Source organism: Akebia trifoliata, chromosome 15, assembly GCF_017979445.1.
Source record: "Akebia trifoliata isolate Shusen 1 chromosome 15, ASM1797944v1, whole genome shotgun sequence".
NCBI classification, from domain to species: domain Eukaryota; kingdom Viridiplantae; phylum Streptophyta; class Magnoliopsida; order Ranunculales; family Lardizabalaceae; genus Akebia; species Akebia trifoliata.
This window is the reverse complement of record NC_141389.1, coordinates 2,300,050-2,320,007: the sequence shown is the minus strand read 5'-3', so window position 1 is coordinate 2,320,007 and position 19,958 is coordinate 2,300,050. Positions and strand designations below refer to the sequence as shown.

The following is a 19,958-nucleotide window of genomic DNA, read 5'->3' as shown; positions in this document are numbered from 1 at the left end:
TTTTGTAACTTAGAAATGCTTTTGACACACATGGGTTCGTGTGATTTGTCGATCTAGAATTATGTGAAATCCTAGATTGACTTTTCTATGAACACATTTTTTTTTCCTTATTTAAAGTCACGTTTGACGTTCTTCATCAACTCGAACTTAAGTACCACCTCTAACTATCTAAAAAACTTACTATTGTTATTTCGTTCCCACGAACATAATTTTGCACTACTAAAATTCTATCAACATTTTAATTCTTATCGGCTTCCTTTCATGTTTAGATAAGCCTCGACTTGGTGTGCCAGCTCTTGCGAAAAAAATTTAATGGAATCACGAAAGGCCGGTAACTTCTTCTCATTATTCTCGAAAAATTTCTTCTCAAATAATATTTACAAGAACTCCATTATTAACATATAACACAAAATAGGTAGACATGTGTCGTGGTTTGTGGAGCCTGATAGTACTAGTCAACAAGGAGGTACTGTAATTCAAAATCAAACCACACTTTCAAAATCAAACCACACTTTCACACTGGTCGAGCTATTATTATGTAATTTCACTATTATTATATAAAACCTAGTTAAGTTTCCTAGAATATTTCTCTCTCGTTTTTGGTGAAAGGGTTTAATCTATAATTACGAGTTTTCTCTTTATTGTAGAATCGATGTGATCTGCAGATGTACCTCAATCTTGAGGGAACCACGTAAAATTATGTGTTTTTGTGCATGATTTGTGTTTTGTTTCGATTGTTACTCTTTTTCTCAACAATATGCATATTTAATAATCAATATAATAACATACAACTTTTATTAAACATGGATGATGCAATTCAACGTTCTTGATTTTGGGATTTTTTAGTTTCAAAATGATGGAAATAAACAATATTACATGTTATAAAAACTGGTTAGAATTTTGACTTCAACATTAAACAAAAAGCTTAGAAGTCAAATATATATTAAGAAGAGATCATTTGCCATCCACAGATGGTTGGATAATGGTAATAAAAACTATATTGTAAAGTATGGAGAGGGCGAGAAGAGCGAATCCTGAATATGCAAGATAAGACCCGGAAAATTCTGGCATTTTTTCCCTCATCATCATATCCTTGACACGATCGGCTTCTGAAACTGCATTTGGTTTCAAAAATAATAGTGTTAGATCATGAAGTTAGTGCTACAGATTCTAACATGAATTGAATTGGACTTCTACTAGAGGCGGCTCACGTCTTGAGATCAAATGAATTCTATATAACAACGATCTAATTATTCGTTTACATAAAATATGAAAAGCATTGTGTCCCTAATTTTTAATCATATCTTTGGAGGCACGTTGGACCCGGGTACGTTTACAAGGACTTGAGGTTTGGGGGACGTGCAACTTCTAGGGGTATTTTGGGAAGTAGAAAATGCATTGGAAGCCCTAGGCGCTATATATATTTATCTTCTGGAAAACCCTAAAAATTGTATTGTATTTTTCGTGACTCTTCATTAATAGAAACCATTATCAGATATCGTTCCATAATTTTTAACCCAATTAATATTGGGTCAGATCCTAGCACACAGTGTAATACATCAATGCCTGATGGAGCCGATTAGGTCCAATTGTAGAACCAAATAGTAATCTCATTAGGCTTTAATGAGGCACCAAATGGAGGAAATCCTTGTACTAGAACAATTTGGAATAGAGAGTGGGATATTAATGTTTGGGGCAATTCTTTAATTTCTTGAAGTAAAGTAGCTAAGATTTGTTGAGTTGAGGGCAATCCAAGAGCTAGGATTAGCCCCACGTTTAGGTTTTGTTCCAAACAAAGGTCTGACTAGTGTGGGTTCCCACCGCTGTTTTATATCTCTTCGACATTTTGACAAAAAATGACATATTTTCTATCATCATCGTCATCATCAAAGCCATATCCCACATATTTGGGATCGGTTAAATGAATCTTGTTCCTCCATTCCATTATGTCCAGAACCACGTCTTCTAACCCATTTTATATTCATTAGCCTTGTTTTTTCTTCATTACCTCTATGTTTGTTTGAATTGATCAAGAAACAGATCACTATCTCATTAGATATGTATAAAAAAGTAAGTACCCCAACCCACTCAAACCCAATTAGCTATGACTAGAGTAGCCTAAAAGCTTATAAGGAGAGAGACAAAGCAATGAGTGTCCAATGTGAGACTAAACTCAATATGCCTCCTCATGTGTGAGCAGAACAGGGCCAAAGCACATTGGATATATGAACTGGGTGACGTGGAAGAGAGAAAGGCCCACTCTGATACCATGAAAATTTTGGGGGTCCAACTCAAAACCAATTGGCTATGAGTGGAGTGGCCCAAGAGCTTATAAGGAGAGAGACACAACAATGAGTGTCTAATGGCGGACTAAACTCAACATAGTAAGTAGTAAATAGTATTTAAGTAATACAAACTTGAACGTCAAAAATATAATCCTTCATTACTAATGCAAACAACCATAAGTGACGAAAACAACCTCATTGTTTATTATTTCAATAGACTAAACCACACTAATTGATCTTTCGCAATGGGGATGTGTACATGTAGACGACATCTACTTTTAAAAATCTTTCTATCGAGGTCCTTGTTTAGATTGAATAACACTCTTCTGAGCCAGTAGAATCTATCATGTTTATCCACTACTTTTGCTTCACTGGCTCTTGTTTTCTCTACTATTGTGATGCCTACATTTCGATACTTTCTTTTTTGTTCTGTTAAATTCTTAAGTTTACGACATAAATGTCTTTGTCAACAAAATAATGGCAAAACTCTGCTCTTCATAAATTACTATTTCTCCAATAAGAGATGGAGAACATGCCATGGATTTGGAGGTCAGCATTTGTCCTTTCTAATCTATTCTAACATCTTATAACTGTTATATACGTATGGGGCGTGCAGGCTTTCTAGGTTTTTCATGGGACATACACCTTGTAGCCATAGATGACACCAATAAATATGCTCACGCCTAAGTTACATAAACTCCTACAAATGAAAATACAATTTCTAGAATTCATAAACAAACACAAAAATCATGGTTTGCGAAGCAGTGCAAACCTGATATCTAAATTGTAAAGAAATTGATCCAAGCACAATAAAGAAATAAAACAATCAAAATGCAATCACACACAAAAAATACAGAGATTTTTACATCCACGGATCACATTGATTTCACTATGAAGAGAAAAATCACAGTTACAAATTATACCCTTTCACCGAAAAGAGATATAAAAATGGAAAATTACTGAAAGGACTCTAGCGGAGGGATTTCTTTTTAATTAGTCCTTGAGTTTTGCGTGGTAGCTTGATAGGACATTTAGGGTATGTTTGATTGCACATGGAAAATAGGGTGGAAAATCAATTTCCATGAAAAATGACATTTTTCATGTGTTTGATTGCATATTTCCATAGAAATTGATTTTCCACCCCAATCAAAAAGTCCACCAAAACATGGATTTCACTTTTCCACCCATATGGGTAGGAAAGTGAAATCAACCCATATTTTCCATCTCCAAAATATCATCTTTTTCTTCCCTACCACTACCACTACTACCATAGCTACCATCACACTAACCTCGCCATCGTCATCATCTCCATCCACATTCTTCATCTTTTTCTTCTTCTCCTTCACCTTCCTTCACCTCTGCCACCACCACGTTCTCCCCTTTTCTTCCTCACTTACCTCTACTGCCACCACCACCATGTCCTCTCCTCTTCCATCTTATCATTTCCAAGCCTCTTCTTCACCGCCCCAAGCCTCTCCCTCTCTTCTCATCCTCTTTCTCCTCCTCCTCCTCCTCTTCTTCTTCATCTTCCTCAAATATTTTTCCAATGATTTTATCCAAGTAAAATTTAACGATGGAATTTGATTTTCCAACCCTACCTATTTTCCACCATTATTTTTCCATGGATTTCAAATTCCATAGAAGTCAGTTTCCATGCAATCAAACATACCGTTAGTAATGGTCCCTCATTATTGGTGAACTCACCGCTTTTTTATATATTGTCGAGTTCACAACTTTATTTATTGTAGAACTCGACAATAAATAAAATGGTGAACTCGACATTGGTAAAACCCACCATTTTCGAGTATTTTTTACCAAAATAAACAGAAATATCGACTAAAAACTTGAGATAATGATTTGTTTGGATGGTTTCAACCCAAAAGAACCATTCTTGATTGATATTCATTTAAAAACTAAGAAAAAAAGTGAAAAAAACCCTAGTTTTTTACATACATCTTCAAAATGTTTGAAAAAACTCTTGAAAATGGTTTCTTCTTCCTTTATAAATCATTTCCGATGGAATGGAGCCTCCAAAACTCAATTGAGATGACAAAAGTCCAATTTTTTTGAATGAAAACGATGACTTCGAACAGTTAGGGGATCCAAGCATGAGAAATGTGGGAAATGAGGTCCAGGGACCTTTAAGAAAGAAGAAGTTTACTAAATGGACTATTAAGAGGCTGCCTAAAACTTAGGGACTATTTAGAAAGAAGCCCCTCCACCAACGTCCTTTTAAGTAATTTTCCAAATAGATACCCCAAGGAAATTACAGAAATACCCTCGAGAAAATTTCTATCGAGAGCTCCTCGCCCGAACCCCAACCTTCCAGGCAAACACTACGTTAAATGATGAACAATACTCCTTGTTGACCACTACCATCAAGTTCCACAAACCATAACATAAGTATGGAATGAATTCGTTATATTAAGCCTAAGCACACCCATCTCTTTGATTAAGAAACACATAAATAAAAAATTACAAACCTAATGTCAAATTATGGAATGAGTTGGTTATAATAAGCTTAAATGCACCCATCTCTCAAATAAGAAACATACACGTATAAACCCCAAAATTCCATTTATCCTCCACAAGATCTTGGAAAAAAAAAAATTAAGTACTAAACAGAGCTAACAATGAATCATTTTCAGTGCACATTAGCAATCCGCGACACGTAAACACCGAGAACTGCATCTATAATTCGTAAACTATAATATAGAATTGGGTTTTGTCCCAATTGATAATTATCTAATTGTTCTAAAACCAAAAATTGCAACAATAATCAGGGGCGGAGCCAAGATTTTCTTGTAGTGGGGGCTAACTATGGTTAGTTGTATAGTGAAAATGAATGGTTTTAGGGATAAATTAAGAGGTTTTTAGTTAGAAGTTGAAGAAAATGATATTTAGGTCATTTCCAATTAATATTTGAGAAGTCCCGGTCAAGAGGCAATGTCATCAACAAAAAATTGAAGAGGTGAGGGAGTGGGGACAAATGTCATCAACAAGATCAAACCGAATTAAAATCGGTTCGGTTTGGTTAAATTCGGTTCTATGAATTGCCAATATTCTACAAACCTGCTTCGAACCAACATATTTTATTTAATAAATAAATAAATAATGAACATGGAATTTTATACATGGTCAGGATCCCTTGAATAACCATATGCATATGACTATAATCAAGGACGAGGCTAGTAAGGAGCTGGTGGGGGCAATTGCCCCCACAGAACTTTGAGACACCCCTATATTTTCAACTAATTACATGCCCCATTTGTCCCCATTCCCTCACCTCTCTCCCCATTTTCCCCCACACCCTCACCTCCCTCCAATTTTTGCCCCCACAGAACTTTAAGACACCCCTATATTTTCAACTAATTACATGCCCCATTTGTCCCCACTCCCTCACCTCTTCAATTTTTTGTTAATAACATTGCCTCTTGATCGGGACTTCTCAAATATTAATTGGAAATGACTTAAATATCATTTTCTTCAACTTCTAACTAAAAACCTCTTAATTTCTCCCTAAAACCATTCATCTTTACTATACAACTAACCATAGTTTGCCTCTACTACAGGAAAATCCTGGCTTCGCCCTTGATTATAATAAATTATCCAAACTAGGGTTTCTCTATATATGCCCTCAAGAGGATGAGACTCTTTCATCGTTTCAGGGTTTGGAGTTTTTGTGAAGAAACTAAAATTAAAACTAGCAAAAGTGGATTATTCTAATGTGAGAAGAAATTCTCGATGACAAGGCGGAGAGAGAAATGGGTGCAAGAATTCATGGTCTACCTAATTGTTATTCGTCTTAGTTCGTATCATAAGCTAGCCAAAAATACTTATAACCTACTTTACTATTCTTTCTTTAGTCAATGTAGGACTAAATTTCTTATAATGAAGTACAAAAAATGAAAAGCAAAAACATCGAAATAATTTTATTTGGATTTTCATATTTCATTTAAGAATGAGTCGTCATTTTCTGTCTCCCCACCCCCTCTGCCTTTGACATACTCTCCTAACGTGGCATGTGCTAGAACATATGTGTAGTAATGTGTCCCAAGGAAAAAATCTATGGTTCTAGCACATGCCACATCAAGAGAATATGGGGAGTAGGGGGTAGGGGCGGAGTCAAAATCATTAGTCTATAAGAATTTATTGCCAAAATAATACATGAATCTCTTGTTCCTACTTGATAGATGACACATACTATGAATAGGTATATGTGGGAACTACAATTAGTAAGACTTATATTACCACACCAACATTTTTTTCATTTATAAACAACTCATTGTATGGTGGCGAAACACGAAAGAATTTTTATCATAGCCGAGTCAACTCAACCAGTTGGTTCAAATGTGTATTAATACCAAATTGAACTCCAAATTCAATCCAAGTCTATCTACTTGAATTTTGTGTCAACTAAACGTGTTATAAATCATAAATAGAAACAGGGACGAAGCCAGGATTTTCCTGTAGTGGGGGCAAACTATGGTTAGTTGTATAGTGAAGTTGAATGGTTTTAGGGAGAAATTAAGAGGTTTTTAGTTAGAAGTTGAAGAAAATGATATTTAGGTCATTTCCAATTAATATTTGAGAAGTCCCGGTCAAGAGGCAATCTCATCAACAAAAAATTGAAGAGGTGAGGGAGTGGGGATAAATGGGGCATGTAATTAGTTGAAAATATAGGGATGTCTCGAAGTTCGGTGGGGGCAAAAATTGGAGGGAGGTGAGGGTGTGGGGGGCAAATGGGGAGAGAGGTGAGGGAATGGGGACAAATGGGGCATGTAAGTAGTTGAAAATATAGGGGTGTTTCAAAGTTCGGTGGGGGCAATTGCCCCCACCAGCTCCTAACTAGCCCCGCCCCTGCCAATAATAATCCTCTAACAGAGCTACTTTTACAAAACAACAATGGAGGAGTTTAGCAATCCAAGATACCAAACAACAAGTCAACAACTATACTTGTGAATTTCACTTCAAATCATGCAAAATCAAGAACTGGGTCTCATCAAAACATAGATATAATCACCCAAATCATTAAAAAAAAAAAGACCAAGGAGCCAAAGAAATTATAGAAACAAAAGATGAAAAATTACCCAATTTGGGAGAAGAAATTATTCTTTTCTTGGGTGGTGGAGTGATTTCTTTCTGGGAGAGAGTTTGGAGCTGTTGATCAAGATTTTGCAAGGCTTCTCGGGCCTTATCTCTATCTAACTCAAAGTCTGATTCTTTCTCAACAGCAAGAAGAGGAGATGTTGTTGTTATTCTTCTTCTACGCTTCAGGAGAAGTAAGGAGGGAGGAGAGATTAAGGGTAGTTTCTGAAAAGAGAGAGATAGCAGAAGCATGACCATTCAATCCAAATTTCCAAAACCAACTAAACCAACCAATAAACAAACACCTAAAGCAATGGAAGTGATGCTCCCTTTGTAGGGCTGTCAATGGATCGGATCAGACCCGATATCTTTGGGTCTGGATCGATGTTTTGGATTCTTTCTGACATATGCCCCCTTAGGCTCCTTGACGTGGCATGGGCTAGAACCATAGATCTTTTTCCTTGGGATACACAACTGCGCATCCCCATAAATATGTACATTTGTTTATCTCGATGAAAAAGATCTTTGGTTCTAGCACATGCCATGTCAGAGGGCGTATGTCAGAGGGGGGTGTTAGAAGATCATTATCTTCCATTAAAGATCCAATCCGATAACTTATTGGATCGGATCTGGATCAATTATGTCTTGATCCGATATAGACCAATATGTTAGAAAATATATAAATTATATTATATATTTGTTGAGATTTTTGAAGTTTATTTAGATTTTGTATATAAAATCGGGTTTGGCCTGATCCAGACCCAATTGTTAATGGATCTGATCTGGATCTTAATATTGAGTTCTGATAAAAGTTCATTCGATAAGGGTCGACTCGATTCTTATTGGATCAATCTCAAACCTGATCCTTATTGGATCGGTACCAAATCAACCATGATCCGATATGGACCCGATCCATTGACAACCCTAGCACTAAGGCTTTCAATGGGCTGGATTTTCCACCAACCGACCCTATCATGGGCCAGATTTGATTTGGGCTACTAGGGTTATTTAATAATCGGGTTGGGTTAGCCCCACTTCATCTTTAGTACTAGGCTTGAGTTTGGGAGCTTGGCCCATCCAAAATACTTGTGGACATACACGTAGCGCTGCAACCTGGGTGGGTTGAAGGATAAACCCATTCTCAACTCAAGTGATGGAGCCCTCAAGCCAAGTTCAACTCAACTCGAGCACTGAGTCTGAGTTCATTAATCCAAGCTTGAATTTCTAAAATCAGGTTAACCCTAACAATAAATTCAGGGGCGGAGCCAGGATTTTTCCCATGTGGGGGCAACCAAGAGGAGAAATTTTTTTGTGGGGACAACTAAGAGTAAAAAAAAATAGTTGTGGGGGCAACTAAGATTGGAAAAAAAAATTCGTGGGGGCAATAGTCGTCCATTTTTATATCTGCCTCTAAAATCCGTCGCAATAGCTCACTAATTCATAGACTTTGAAAAATCTTGTGGTGGCAAGTGCCCTCATAGCCCCCACTCTAAATCCGCCCGTCTGGAAGTGAGGTCAGGTTGAGTTATTGTAACCGAAGTCAACTCATATTCTACATAACTCAGCCCAAGCTCCTCCATCAATCGGGTTGAGATCGGGCCAGCCCACACAAATGATTGTGGGCCAGCCTGAGGTAGGGTTGGAGATAAGTGTTTTTTATTTTTATTTGGCCTGATTGGAATAGGTTTGGATTTGATCCATTAGGATTATTCCCCACTCTTATTCCTTACAAGAGTGAATCCGAATCGATTCATAGGGATTGATAGAGATAATTCGTTTCTAGGTTTGCTTTGATTTTCTAGATTAATTCCTGATCTTGGTTCGCTTGTGCACATATATAATTCAAGTATACAAGCTACTTACAATTATAATGTTAAATTTTTTTTTTCTTTTTAAAGTTTAATTGAAATAATCTAAATTTTCAATATAAACAATGAAAAATAATATATGTATATATGGGTCAGGTTCAAGGGACATATGAGAAAACATATGTAAAAACAATGTAACATTAATAAATTTTCAAAATATGGGTTAGAAATTTCAGATTAAGCTGATTTTTTGTGAGGGTGATCTCTATGATGGGAAGATCATCCGGAAAAAAAAAAATCAGTCCAATATGAAACTTCTAACCCCATTAAAAGTGATTTAGAATGTGGACCGTCGATTTTTTACAATAATTTGTAAATCACTTTTAATGGATTTAGAAATTTCTGATTAAACTAATTTTTTGTGAGGATGATCTTCTCATCATAGTGACCATCCTTCAAAAAATCAGCTCAATTCAAAACCTCTAACCCATATTTTGAAAAACCATTGTTTTTTCATCTATTTTTACATATGGCCCTTGAACCGCCCCCTATATATATATATATATATTATATATATATATATATATATATATATATATGGTCAGGATCTAGGGCCATATGAAAAAACATTTGTAAAAACAATGTAACATTAATAAATTTTCAAAATATGGGTTAGAAGTTTTAGATTGAGTTGATTTTTTGTGGGGATGATCTCTATGATGGAAAGATCATCCGAAAAAAAAATCAGTCCAATCTAAAACTTCTACCCCATTAAAAGTGATTTAGAATGTGGATCATCGATTTTTTACCAATTTTTATCAATAATTTGTAAATCACTTTTGATGGATTTAGAAATTTCTGATTAAGCTAATTTTTTGTGAGGATGATCTTCTCATCATAGTGACCATCCTTCAAAAAATTAGCTCAATTCAAAACCTCTAACCCATATTTTGAAAAACCATTGTTTTTTCATATGTTTTTACATATGGCCCTTGAACCGCCCCCTATATATATATGGGAGGGGTTCGACGGACGTTTTGGAAAACGTCTTGGAAAACCACGTTTTGGAGACGTTAGATGCTGTGAAACGGATGCTTCAGATGCTATAAAACGTCACTTCAAAGAAAGAAACAAATTTTTGTTATTTTCCAACGGACTCCCTCGAGTTTTCAAACGTTTCTCTTTGTCCCCTCTCTTTCATTTAAACTCGACAGAAATGATGCAAACACATCTCTCCTCTCTGTTTCATTGAAAATCGACAGAAAATCCGTCTCTTCTTCGTTTTTCTCTCGATAGAAACCCATACAAACCCATCTCTCCTTCTCTACTCTCGACGCACGAACCCATCTCTCCTCTCTTTTTTTTTTAAACACAACCTATCCTCTCCTCTCTGTTTCGTTGAAACTCGACAGAAACCTTTTCGTTTTTCTCTCGACAGAAACCCAAACAAAGAAAAAAACCAAACGAGAGAGAGAGAGAAGATACAGAGGCCAGCAGTAGAACAAAGGAGAGCTCTGTAGGTGCCATTGTCGTGCGGGAGAATATCTGTGCCGTCGATGCTTCCCGCTTGAATCGGATGATACGACTCAGCATAGAACACTGAGTTTATGTTGCTCCATCCGTGACTCAACTCTCTCTCTCTTGACTGTGGTGACATACGCGCAAGAGAGATGATCGAGTGGTCTCAAGCTTTTCGTTAAGTACCCCTTGTCTGTGATGACTGATGACGCTGATAAGATTATGATTTTTCCAGCTTTTGAAAATTTTGTAAGTTTGCAAGAGCGAGAAAGAGAGAAAGAACAACTATACATGTATGTGTAATAGTTTGGAGAAGACGAAGTGGAGGAGCAGCCAATGAATAGAGAAGATAGATGACTGAAGTCTCAAAGGGTTTGTCGAGATGAAGATGAACAGAACAGAGTTGTTAGATTTAGTTAAAAAAAATAGAAAAACTGAGTTAGTTAAAAAAATAGAAAAGAGGAGGGAGTTCTTTGTAAATAAAAGAAATTCAGTTTCTTTAGTTGAAAATGACGTTTTGCATAATCTGGGCCGTCCGTTTTCTCATATCTAACGTCTCTCAAACGTCTGTTTTTCAGCTGGTTTTCAGCACGTCCCTCGAACCGTCCCCTATATATATATATATATATGGGGGGCGTTCAAGGGCCAACTTTTTAGCAAACTTTTTGGCAAAACATTTTTCAAAACATAGGTTAGAGGTTTTGGAATGGGCTGATTTTTGGTGAGGATGATCTCTACGGGTGAGGAGATCATCATCACCAAAAATCAGCCCCTTTCAAAACTTCTAACCCCATCAAAAACAGTTTATAAAAATGGACGGTCCACGATTTTTCAACTTGTAAACATGGGTTAGAAGTTTTGAATGGGCTGATTTTTGGTGAGGATGATCTCCTCACCGTAGAGATCATCCTCACCAAAAATCAGCCCATTCCAAAACCTCTAACCTATGTTTTGAAAAATGTTTTGCCAAAAAGTTTGCTAAAAAGTTGGCCTTTGAACGCCACCCTAATATATATATATATAATATATATATATATATATATATATAATATATATATATATATATATATATATATAGGGTGGCGTTCAAAGGCCAACTTTTTAGCAAACTTTTTGGCAAAACATTTTTCAAAATATGAGTTAGAAGTTTTGGAATGGGCTGATTTTTGGTGAGGATGATCTCTACAGTAAGGAGATCATCCTCATCAAAAATCAGCTCATTCCAAAACTTCTAACACCATCAAAAATAGTTTACAAAAAATGGACGGTCCACGATTTTTCAACTGGTAACATGGGTTAGAAGTTTTGGAATGGGCTGATTTTTGGTGAGGACGATCTACTCACCGTAGAGATCATCCTCACCAAAAATCAGCCCATTCCAAAACCTCTAACCCATGTTTTGAAAAATGTTTTGCCAAAAAGTTTGCTAAAAGGTTTGCCCTTGAACGCTACCCATATATATATATATATATATATATATATATATATATATATATATGTATAGGGACAGTTCAGCAGCCCTAAAGTTTGCCAAGTTTGGTGCCAAACATTTTTCAAAATATGGGTTAGAAGCTTTGGAATGAGCTGATTTTTTGTGAGGATGATCTCTATGATGAGGAGATCATCCTCACCAAGAATCAGCCTATTCCAAAACTTCTAACCCCATCAAAAGTGATTTACAAAAATTGGACGGTCCACGATTCTTCAACTTGTAAACTAGGGTTAGAAGTTTCAAAATAAGCTGATTTTTGGTGATGATGATCTCTTCACCGTAGATATCATCCTCACAAAAAATCAGCTTATTCCAAAACTTTTAACCCCATCAAAAGTGATTTATAAAAAATGTTTGGCACAAAACTTTGCAAACTTTAGGGCTGCCGAACCGCTCCCTATATATATATATATAGGTTCAGGATCTAGGGCCATATGAAAAAACATTTGTAAAAACAATGTAACATTAATAAATTTTCAAAATATGGGCTAGAAGTTTCGGATTGAGTTGATTTTTTGTGAGGATGATCTCTATGATGGAAAAATCATCCGAAAAAAAAATCAGTCCAATCTAAAACTTCTAACCCCATTAAAAGTGATTTAGAATGTGGATCATCGATTTTTTACCAATTTTTATCAATAATTTGTAAATCACTTTTGATGGATTTAGAAATTTCTGATTGAGCTAATTTTTTGCGAGGATGATCTTCTCATCATAATGACCATCCTTGCAAAAAATCAGCTCAATCCAAAACCTCTAACCCATATTTTGAAAAACCATTATTTTTTCATATGTTTTTACATATGGCCCTTGAACCGCCCCCTATATATATATAGAGTCAGGATCTAGGGCCATATGAAAAAACATTTGTAAAAACAATGTAACATTAATAAATTTTCAAAATATGGGTTAGAAGTTTCGGATTGAGTTGATTTTTTGTGAGGATGATCTCTATGATGCAAAGATCATCCGAAAAAAAAAAATCAATCCAATCTAAAACTTCTAACCCCATTAAAAGTGATTTAGAATGTGAACCATCGATATTTTACCAATTTTTATCAATAATTTGTAAATTACTTTTGATGGATTTAGAAGTTTCAGATTGAGCTGATTTTTTGTGAGGATGATTTTCTCATCATAGTGACCATCCTCGCAAAAAATCAGCTCAATCCAAGACCTCTAACCCATATTTTGAAAAGCCATTGTTTTTACATATGCCCCTTGAACCGCCCCCATATACATATATATAAAATAAATTGGTTTGGTTCACTGAACCAAATGTTTTAGTTCGTCACATCCAAACAAAATTCGATGGGTTCATGGTTCGCTTCATACTAGTTCGTAGTTCAAACTAGTAACAACAAATTGGATAACATAGGATTAAACTTGCCCATGTGAGGGCAATCAATAGCAAAAATTCTTTTGTGGGGACAACTAATAATTGAAAAATAAAAAATAAAAAATAGTTGTGCGGGCAACAAAAACTCTAAGAATGGGGGAAAAAAAAAGAAATTATGAGGGCAATAGTGGTAAATTTTCTTATCCACCGTTAAAGTCTGTCGCAATAGCTCACTAATCCATAAACTTTGAAAATTATTATGGGTCGGACAAATCTCAAGTATGGGTTTTGTTAATGTGTGCCCTAAGGGCGTGCATAGACACACACATACACATACACATACACATACACCTTACGAATAAGCGTTGATGGTATTTTGGTAAAAAAAAATAGTTTAAAAAGGCATTGTCGATACAAAATCCAATTTCTAAAGTGTAATTATTGCACTATAACGTGTGCCATTAGGGTACACGCTAACAACACCACTCATGGGGCCATGTGTCTTGTACCAAAAATTTTGAAGTCGGCTGGTAGCTTCGAGGTTTATAAAGTTGATAATACATGCATATTCCTCCATGTTTAGATGAATATTTGAGATATCCCTCTATGTTTTCAAAATGATGGCATACCCCTTGACCTCGGTCATCTTCTCTAATTGAAAGATAGAAAATGATTAAAATAACCTCATCTTCAACCTATAGCATAAAACCCTTTATATATGTTTCCAACCCAATACATCCTCGGGTCAGGTTCAAACGACAACCATTTCAACACACATATAAACAACGTGTTTTGTCTTATATGGGCAAAAATGTTTGGAATGGGCTGATTTTTTGTGAGGATGATCTCTGTGGTGACGAGATCATCCTTGCCAAAAATCAGCTCATTATGAAACTTCTAGACCGTCCAATTTTTGTTGAAAAATTATAGACCGTCCAATTTTTGTAAATCAATTTTGATGGGGTTACAAGTTTTGGAATGGGATGATTTTTTTCCAGGATGATTCCCTCATCACAGAGATCATCCTCACAAAAAATCAGCTCATTCCAAACATTTTTGCCCATATAAGACAAACACGTTGTCTATATGTGTGTCGTAATGTGTGTTGCAGGAACCCGACCCTACATCCTCATCTTCAACTTTAAGATTCTATTTATTTTAACCTTCAATTATCAAGGTAAGATACAATTTTCAAAAATAGAATTTTGGATTAAAAAAAAAAAATCTAGAATTTTCTACAAAGGGTTAAGATGAAGCTAAACACAATGAATCGAAGATGAGGTTGAATAGACTAACAATAATTAACCAAAGTGGTTGAAGAGCTTGCATATGATAGAAGTCGAAGATGAGGACATTTAAGACATTTTCATTTAGTCTATAAAAGAAGACCAAGATTAGGGGCAATACGTTATCAATTTGAAAACTTAGGGAGTTATCTCAAATATTAAAAAAAAAAAAAAAAAAAGAGGGATATTTGTAATGGCCACTAAAAGAAGCATAAACACTTTTTAGATTCTTACAATTGGCTTTCAATGATCCCAACTATGCTTCAGTAGTTCAAGTCGAGGTTCACATCTCTAATGGGGATCCGATCCCTAGACCATGAGAGTTGACTTGACTTGACTTACAAATTACGCCGAGAAATGGGTTGGAACTTCTAATAAGATGTCCCCCCTAATGCTTTAAATGTGGTCAAACCAAGTTTGAGTGTTTGACTTAGTTTCCTTTCTTGGGTTCAAAGGTAAATAAATAAGTATATAAATGCTTTAGATACCAAAGTCATGTGCAATGGTCCTTTCCATTGGTCATTGTCAAGGTCAATAATTCTTCTAGGGCACATTTCACTTATTCTAGTAAGTCCATTAAACGAATCTTATTCCTTCATTTTATTTTACTTTGGTTAAAGTCAAATCTTTTCTTATTGAGAGTAAATTCTTATTTCAGAACACGAAAACCTCGAGAATAATTGAGGATTCTCGAGGTTTGTCAATGAGTGGGTTCGTCTGATCCTAACCCCCTAACAAACTCGATCGAATCAAGCTCTAGTCTGATCTAAACGAGCTTGAAATAGGCTTAAGATGAGTTTCGAGATTTATAAAATTAATTTATTTTTTAACAATGTATTTTTAATTTACCATTGATCGAATAAATTTCAATAAAATTATCGCTTGATTTACAAATAGATTGGACACAACTTGTTACATAGTTTCAATTGTTTGTACTTGTTCTTAATGACAATTTATATAATAGTGTCACAAGGCAATATTCCTTTTTTTCATTGAAGCAAATATTTACAATCAAAGGTATGAAGGGTTTTTTGGCTAGAAGTTGAAGATGAGGGTATTTAGTTCATTTTTATTAGTATATAAGAGAAGACTATGGTCAAGGGAGGCATTTCATCAATTTAAAAACATAAGGATATCTCAAAAATTCATCAAAAATAGTGGGCCATGTCTAAAATCACCCTTTAAATTCTTACAATTGGCCTTCAATGATCCAACTTTGCTTATTGTTCAAGTGGAAGTTCACATCTCAAATGGGATTCTATCATGATTTTTAAACTCGTTCGAGACCGAGACATATCGTCCGAGTTAACTCGATATCGGAGCTAAATGAGACCAATTCACAACATCATTTTTTGACCGAGATTTAGGATTCACGTTCAATTTTTTAATTTATCTCACGAGACATCTCAAAGATATTGGAAAACTCATCCGAGACGACTCAATATCGAACTTAGACGAGACAAGACACGAAACCGAATTTTAAAATCATAGATTCCTTCGCTAGAAGATGAGAGTTAAATTGACTTGACTTACAATTACACAAAGAAATGGTTTGGACTTTCGAATAACTGTCCCCGAAATGCTTTAAATGTGTTCACATTATAAGTAAATGAGTTTGAGTTTGACATAGTTTCCTTTCTTGGATTTAGAGGTAAAATAAATGCTTTAGACATCACAGTCAAGTGCTGTGGGCCTGCTCAAAAGTGTTTGATTCATTTAGGGAATATTTTATTTATTCCACAAAATCAAATGTTTATTTTTTATTTTTTATTTTTTATTTTTTAAATATAATGGCCTCAAACAATGTTTGATATTTTTTGTCAAGTGTGCGGTTGAGATGAGAGGATATTACCTAGAGATGCTCAAATCAAATGAATCCCTAGATTTTTCCTTTCATCTTAACCGTTTGTTTAATGTTGTACATCAAAAGTTTTGTTGTTGTTGGTTTTTTTTTTTTTTGTTAATCGAGTGTTCAGGCTAGCTTGCACGCATCACGACTAATCTCGGGAAGGACTACCATAGCAACCCACTGCCTTGGTCCCCCAGTTAAATCATGAGAAAACCCCAAGAAGGGAATCAAACCTGTGACGTGCGCCTAACCCACACTTCACGTGCTCGCCCTTACCACTTAGGCAACTCATGGGTGGGTTAATTCCAATGCTTTAAATCCTTCTAAAAGTGAAATAGCTTTGATGAAGCAAAATAGGAATGAAAATAAACAATTTGCTTAGTTATCTTATCTCTATGAATAATAAGGCATATTTGAAATACCTTTTCCTTTTAGATAGAGTGGAAAAAAGGAATAAGATTCGTTTGGCCAAACCCCAAATCATATTTCCCTTATTAAAAGAAATTTGAACTACCCATCAAGACTCTATCATTTTTGTTTTTTTTGTTTTTTTGTTTTGTTTTTTTTTTTTTTTCTTTTAAATAACCGGGCATCTCTGTAGACAACAAACCAAGCCTGTATCTAGGCTTTGCCTAATCCATAGACAATGGTCTTGTCCAAGGACTAATCTCAGGAAGCGTATGACACCCACACATCAAGCACACCAGGTGAGTGAGGATGCACCCTCGCGGGTGGTCCCTGAGGAATTAATGCTCATGTTGAGTATCAAATTCACGATTTACAAGCATTAACTACTTATCGGTCTGAAATTTCCATTGAGCCAACCCCTTGGGTTTAGACTCTTTCCTCTTATATACCTCACAACTACTTTAGCCATCATCCTTTTACACCTAAGATTGTCAATGAGTAGACTTAATACTAACCTAATCCTAAAGAATCGGTTCTTGATCCGATATTAACCTATGTTAGGCTTGATCTAGTCAAACCCTAGTTTGGTTCAAATGAGCTCAAGCTAAGTTTCAAGATTTATAAAATTAATAACATATTTAATTTTCAACTAATCAAGAGGATTTCAATAAATTTTCAGTTGATTACAATTGATTGGGTATAACTTATGACATTGTGTACTTTGTTTATCCGACAATTTCATAAAGATTCATAATCATAGCTCTTATTTTTATTTTTTATATGCTTTGACTATGTAAATAGTTTTTTTTACATATTATATTATTAACATACAATGTAATATTTAATAGAATAATGACTTTCTTACGCCCCCTCTTACACACGTCCCCTGTCGTGGCATGTGTTAGAATCGTAAATTCTTTCCTCAAGATACACAATCACATATATGTATGGGGATGTATGTGCATCCCGAGGGAACATAATATATGGTTCTAACACATGCCACATCACGGAGGCATTGGTCAGGCGTTGAAAAAATGGAATTTAGATCATTTCTTATTAGTTTAATAGAGATGACCTAAGTCAAAGGGAAATGCCATCAATTTAAAAACATATATAGGGATCTAAAATATTAACCAAAATGCTTATATGCCTCAATGACCTCGATCTTCTCTAATAGACTAATGCAAAATGACCTTAATACCCTCGTCTTCATCCTTAAGTAAAAATCATATGATTTCTCTTCCCAAAATCAATCATCTTCAACATCTTGGGGAATTTTTTTTCCTAGTTTTTAATCATTGGTCTAATCTATTAAACTTTCAAAACTAAAGAACTAGATAAGATTTTTGAGGTAGAAGATGCGATTTTTTTAGAGAAATTTTTGCAAAGGATTAAATCAAAGTTCAAAATGATGGATTGAAGATGGGGTCAAATAGACTAAAATTAATTTTCTATAGAAATTGAAAAGTTTGAAAATGTTCGATTTTAGAAAAAATGAAGGGTTTTCAGTTGTAGCCTTATAGGTTGAAGATGAGGGTATTTAGATTATTTTATGTAAGCATAGAAAAAGAACAACACAGGGGTATTCAAATTTTCACCAAAATGTGGAGGGGTCCAAATCAGCCAAAATATTGAGGAGGGGCACGCCCCAAAGGGGGGTATCACAAATATTACCAAAAATTGAGGGGGTGTGTCATTGATTTGAAAGCAAAGCGATATCTCAGATATTCATAAAAACTTGGGGCTAACAAGGTGAAAATGGGATGGTATCTCAAATATTAACCAAATAGAAGGGGGTTCTAAGAAATCAAAAAATTGAAGTGGTACCTATACCAAAAAATTTCCAATGTGGGGGCAAAAAGAATCAGATCTGATTCCAAACCTAATTGATACTTATTGTAATAGAGCCTCTTAATCATTCAACTAATCTTCGAGTACGTTCAGTTCCTTAGCCCAATAGATGGTTGCCCTTGATAGGCGATTTAAACTCAAGATCTCCATTTCTCGAGGGATGGTCATAGTCATCCCGCCATCCCTTTGGTCTTGTCTAACCCATTGATTTAATTTCTATATTGTATATTGTTATCAATCAAAATTGATCTATTAGGTTATAAAAATGAGTCTTTATCCCATTAAGTCCTTATTGAAATCAAAATCCTTAATCCAAACCCTAAATTAAAATGATCTTATTGGAATGGATCGAATTTTGGGTCATATCTTACGCATTAATAATCCTACCCCAGAGTAACTTTGAGATGAGTATGAATTTGTTATTAACGCTAATAGGGCTTAAAATGAATCAGATCGGCTACGAGTGTGTACATATCCAAATTTTTATCTGAATTCATATTCGGATTCGAATCCAACTCGGATCATAATAGCTAAGACCACATCCGTACCATTTTACTTTTATTAAGAGTATATTCAGATTCAATCCTATCAAATTTATTGATTCAGGTCATCCAACCATTATTAGTTGATGAAAGATAATTTAAAAAAATATAAGAATACATCTTGTAAAATAATATATCATTCAGATATAGGGATGGAACTGAATCCGACTTGGGTCAAGGGAGATTAACTCATATCCGAATCATATTTTAATTCAAATATACTTGATGAAATCAAATCTGTTAAATTTGGATTTGGATCAATTGAATTTCAAATAAAATCCCAATCATTTTAGGCCCTATAAATTAAATTAATGAACCAATGGCATGATGACACGAGTAACAATAGGTTCACAATTTTCTTGGGCTTAAAGACCAAAGATAGAAAATAGAAGTTTCCATGAAACCGCTTTAGGGCCGGTTTCTGGTTTTGAATGAACCCACGAATGAGACACCATACCCCTCTCTCTCTCTCTCTCTCTCTCTGTTATTTAT

At 35.1% G+C, this 19,958-nt stretch overlaps 1 protein-coding gene across 1 annotated transcript; it reads right to left on the bottom strand.

Moving 5' to 3' along the window:
* Positions 1–764: 764 nt before the first annotated feature.
* Positions 765–7,673, bottom strand: LOC147383876 (uncharacterized). Its single transcript, XM_086426735.1, has 2 exons — positions 7,376–7,673; positions 765–1,115 (listed from the first exon to the last, which is right to left on the bottom strand). Exons 1-2 carry the CDS (start codon positions 7,629–7,631, stop codon positions 955–957), a joined length of 417 nt encoding a protein of 138 aa, XP_086282861.1. The 5' UTR covers positions 7,632–7,673; the 3' UTR covers positions 765–954.
* Between the last annotated feature and the right edge of the window lie 12,285 nt (positions 7,674–19,958).

Bases quoted from the DNA above. Each gene is read 5' to 3' on its own strand.
- LOC147383876 (XM_086426735.1), bottom strand. From the start codon at position 7,631: ATGGTCATGCTTCTGCTATCTCTCTCTTTTCAGAAACTACCCTTAATC. The intron at 1,116-7,375 runs GTAATTTTTCAT...AACCAAATGCAG, and splicing joins AATTTCTTCTCCCAAATTGG to TTTCAGAAGCCGATCGTGTC.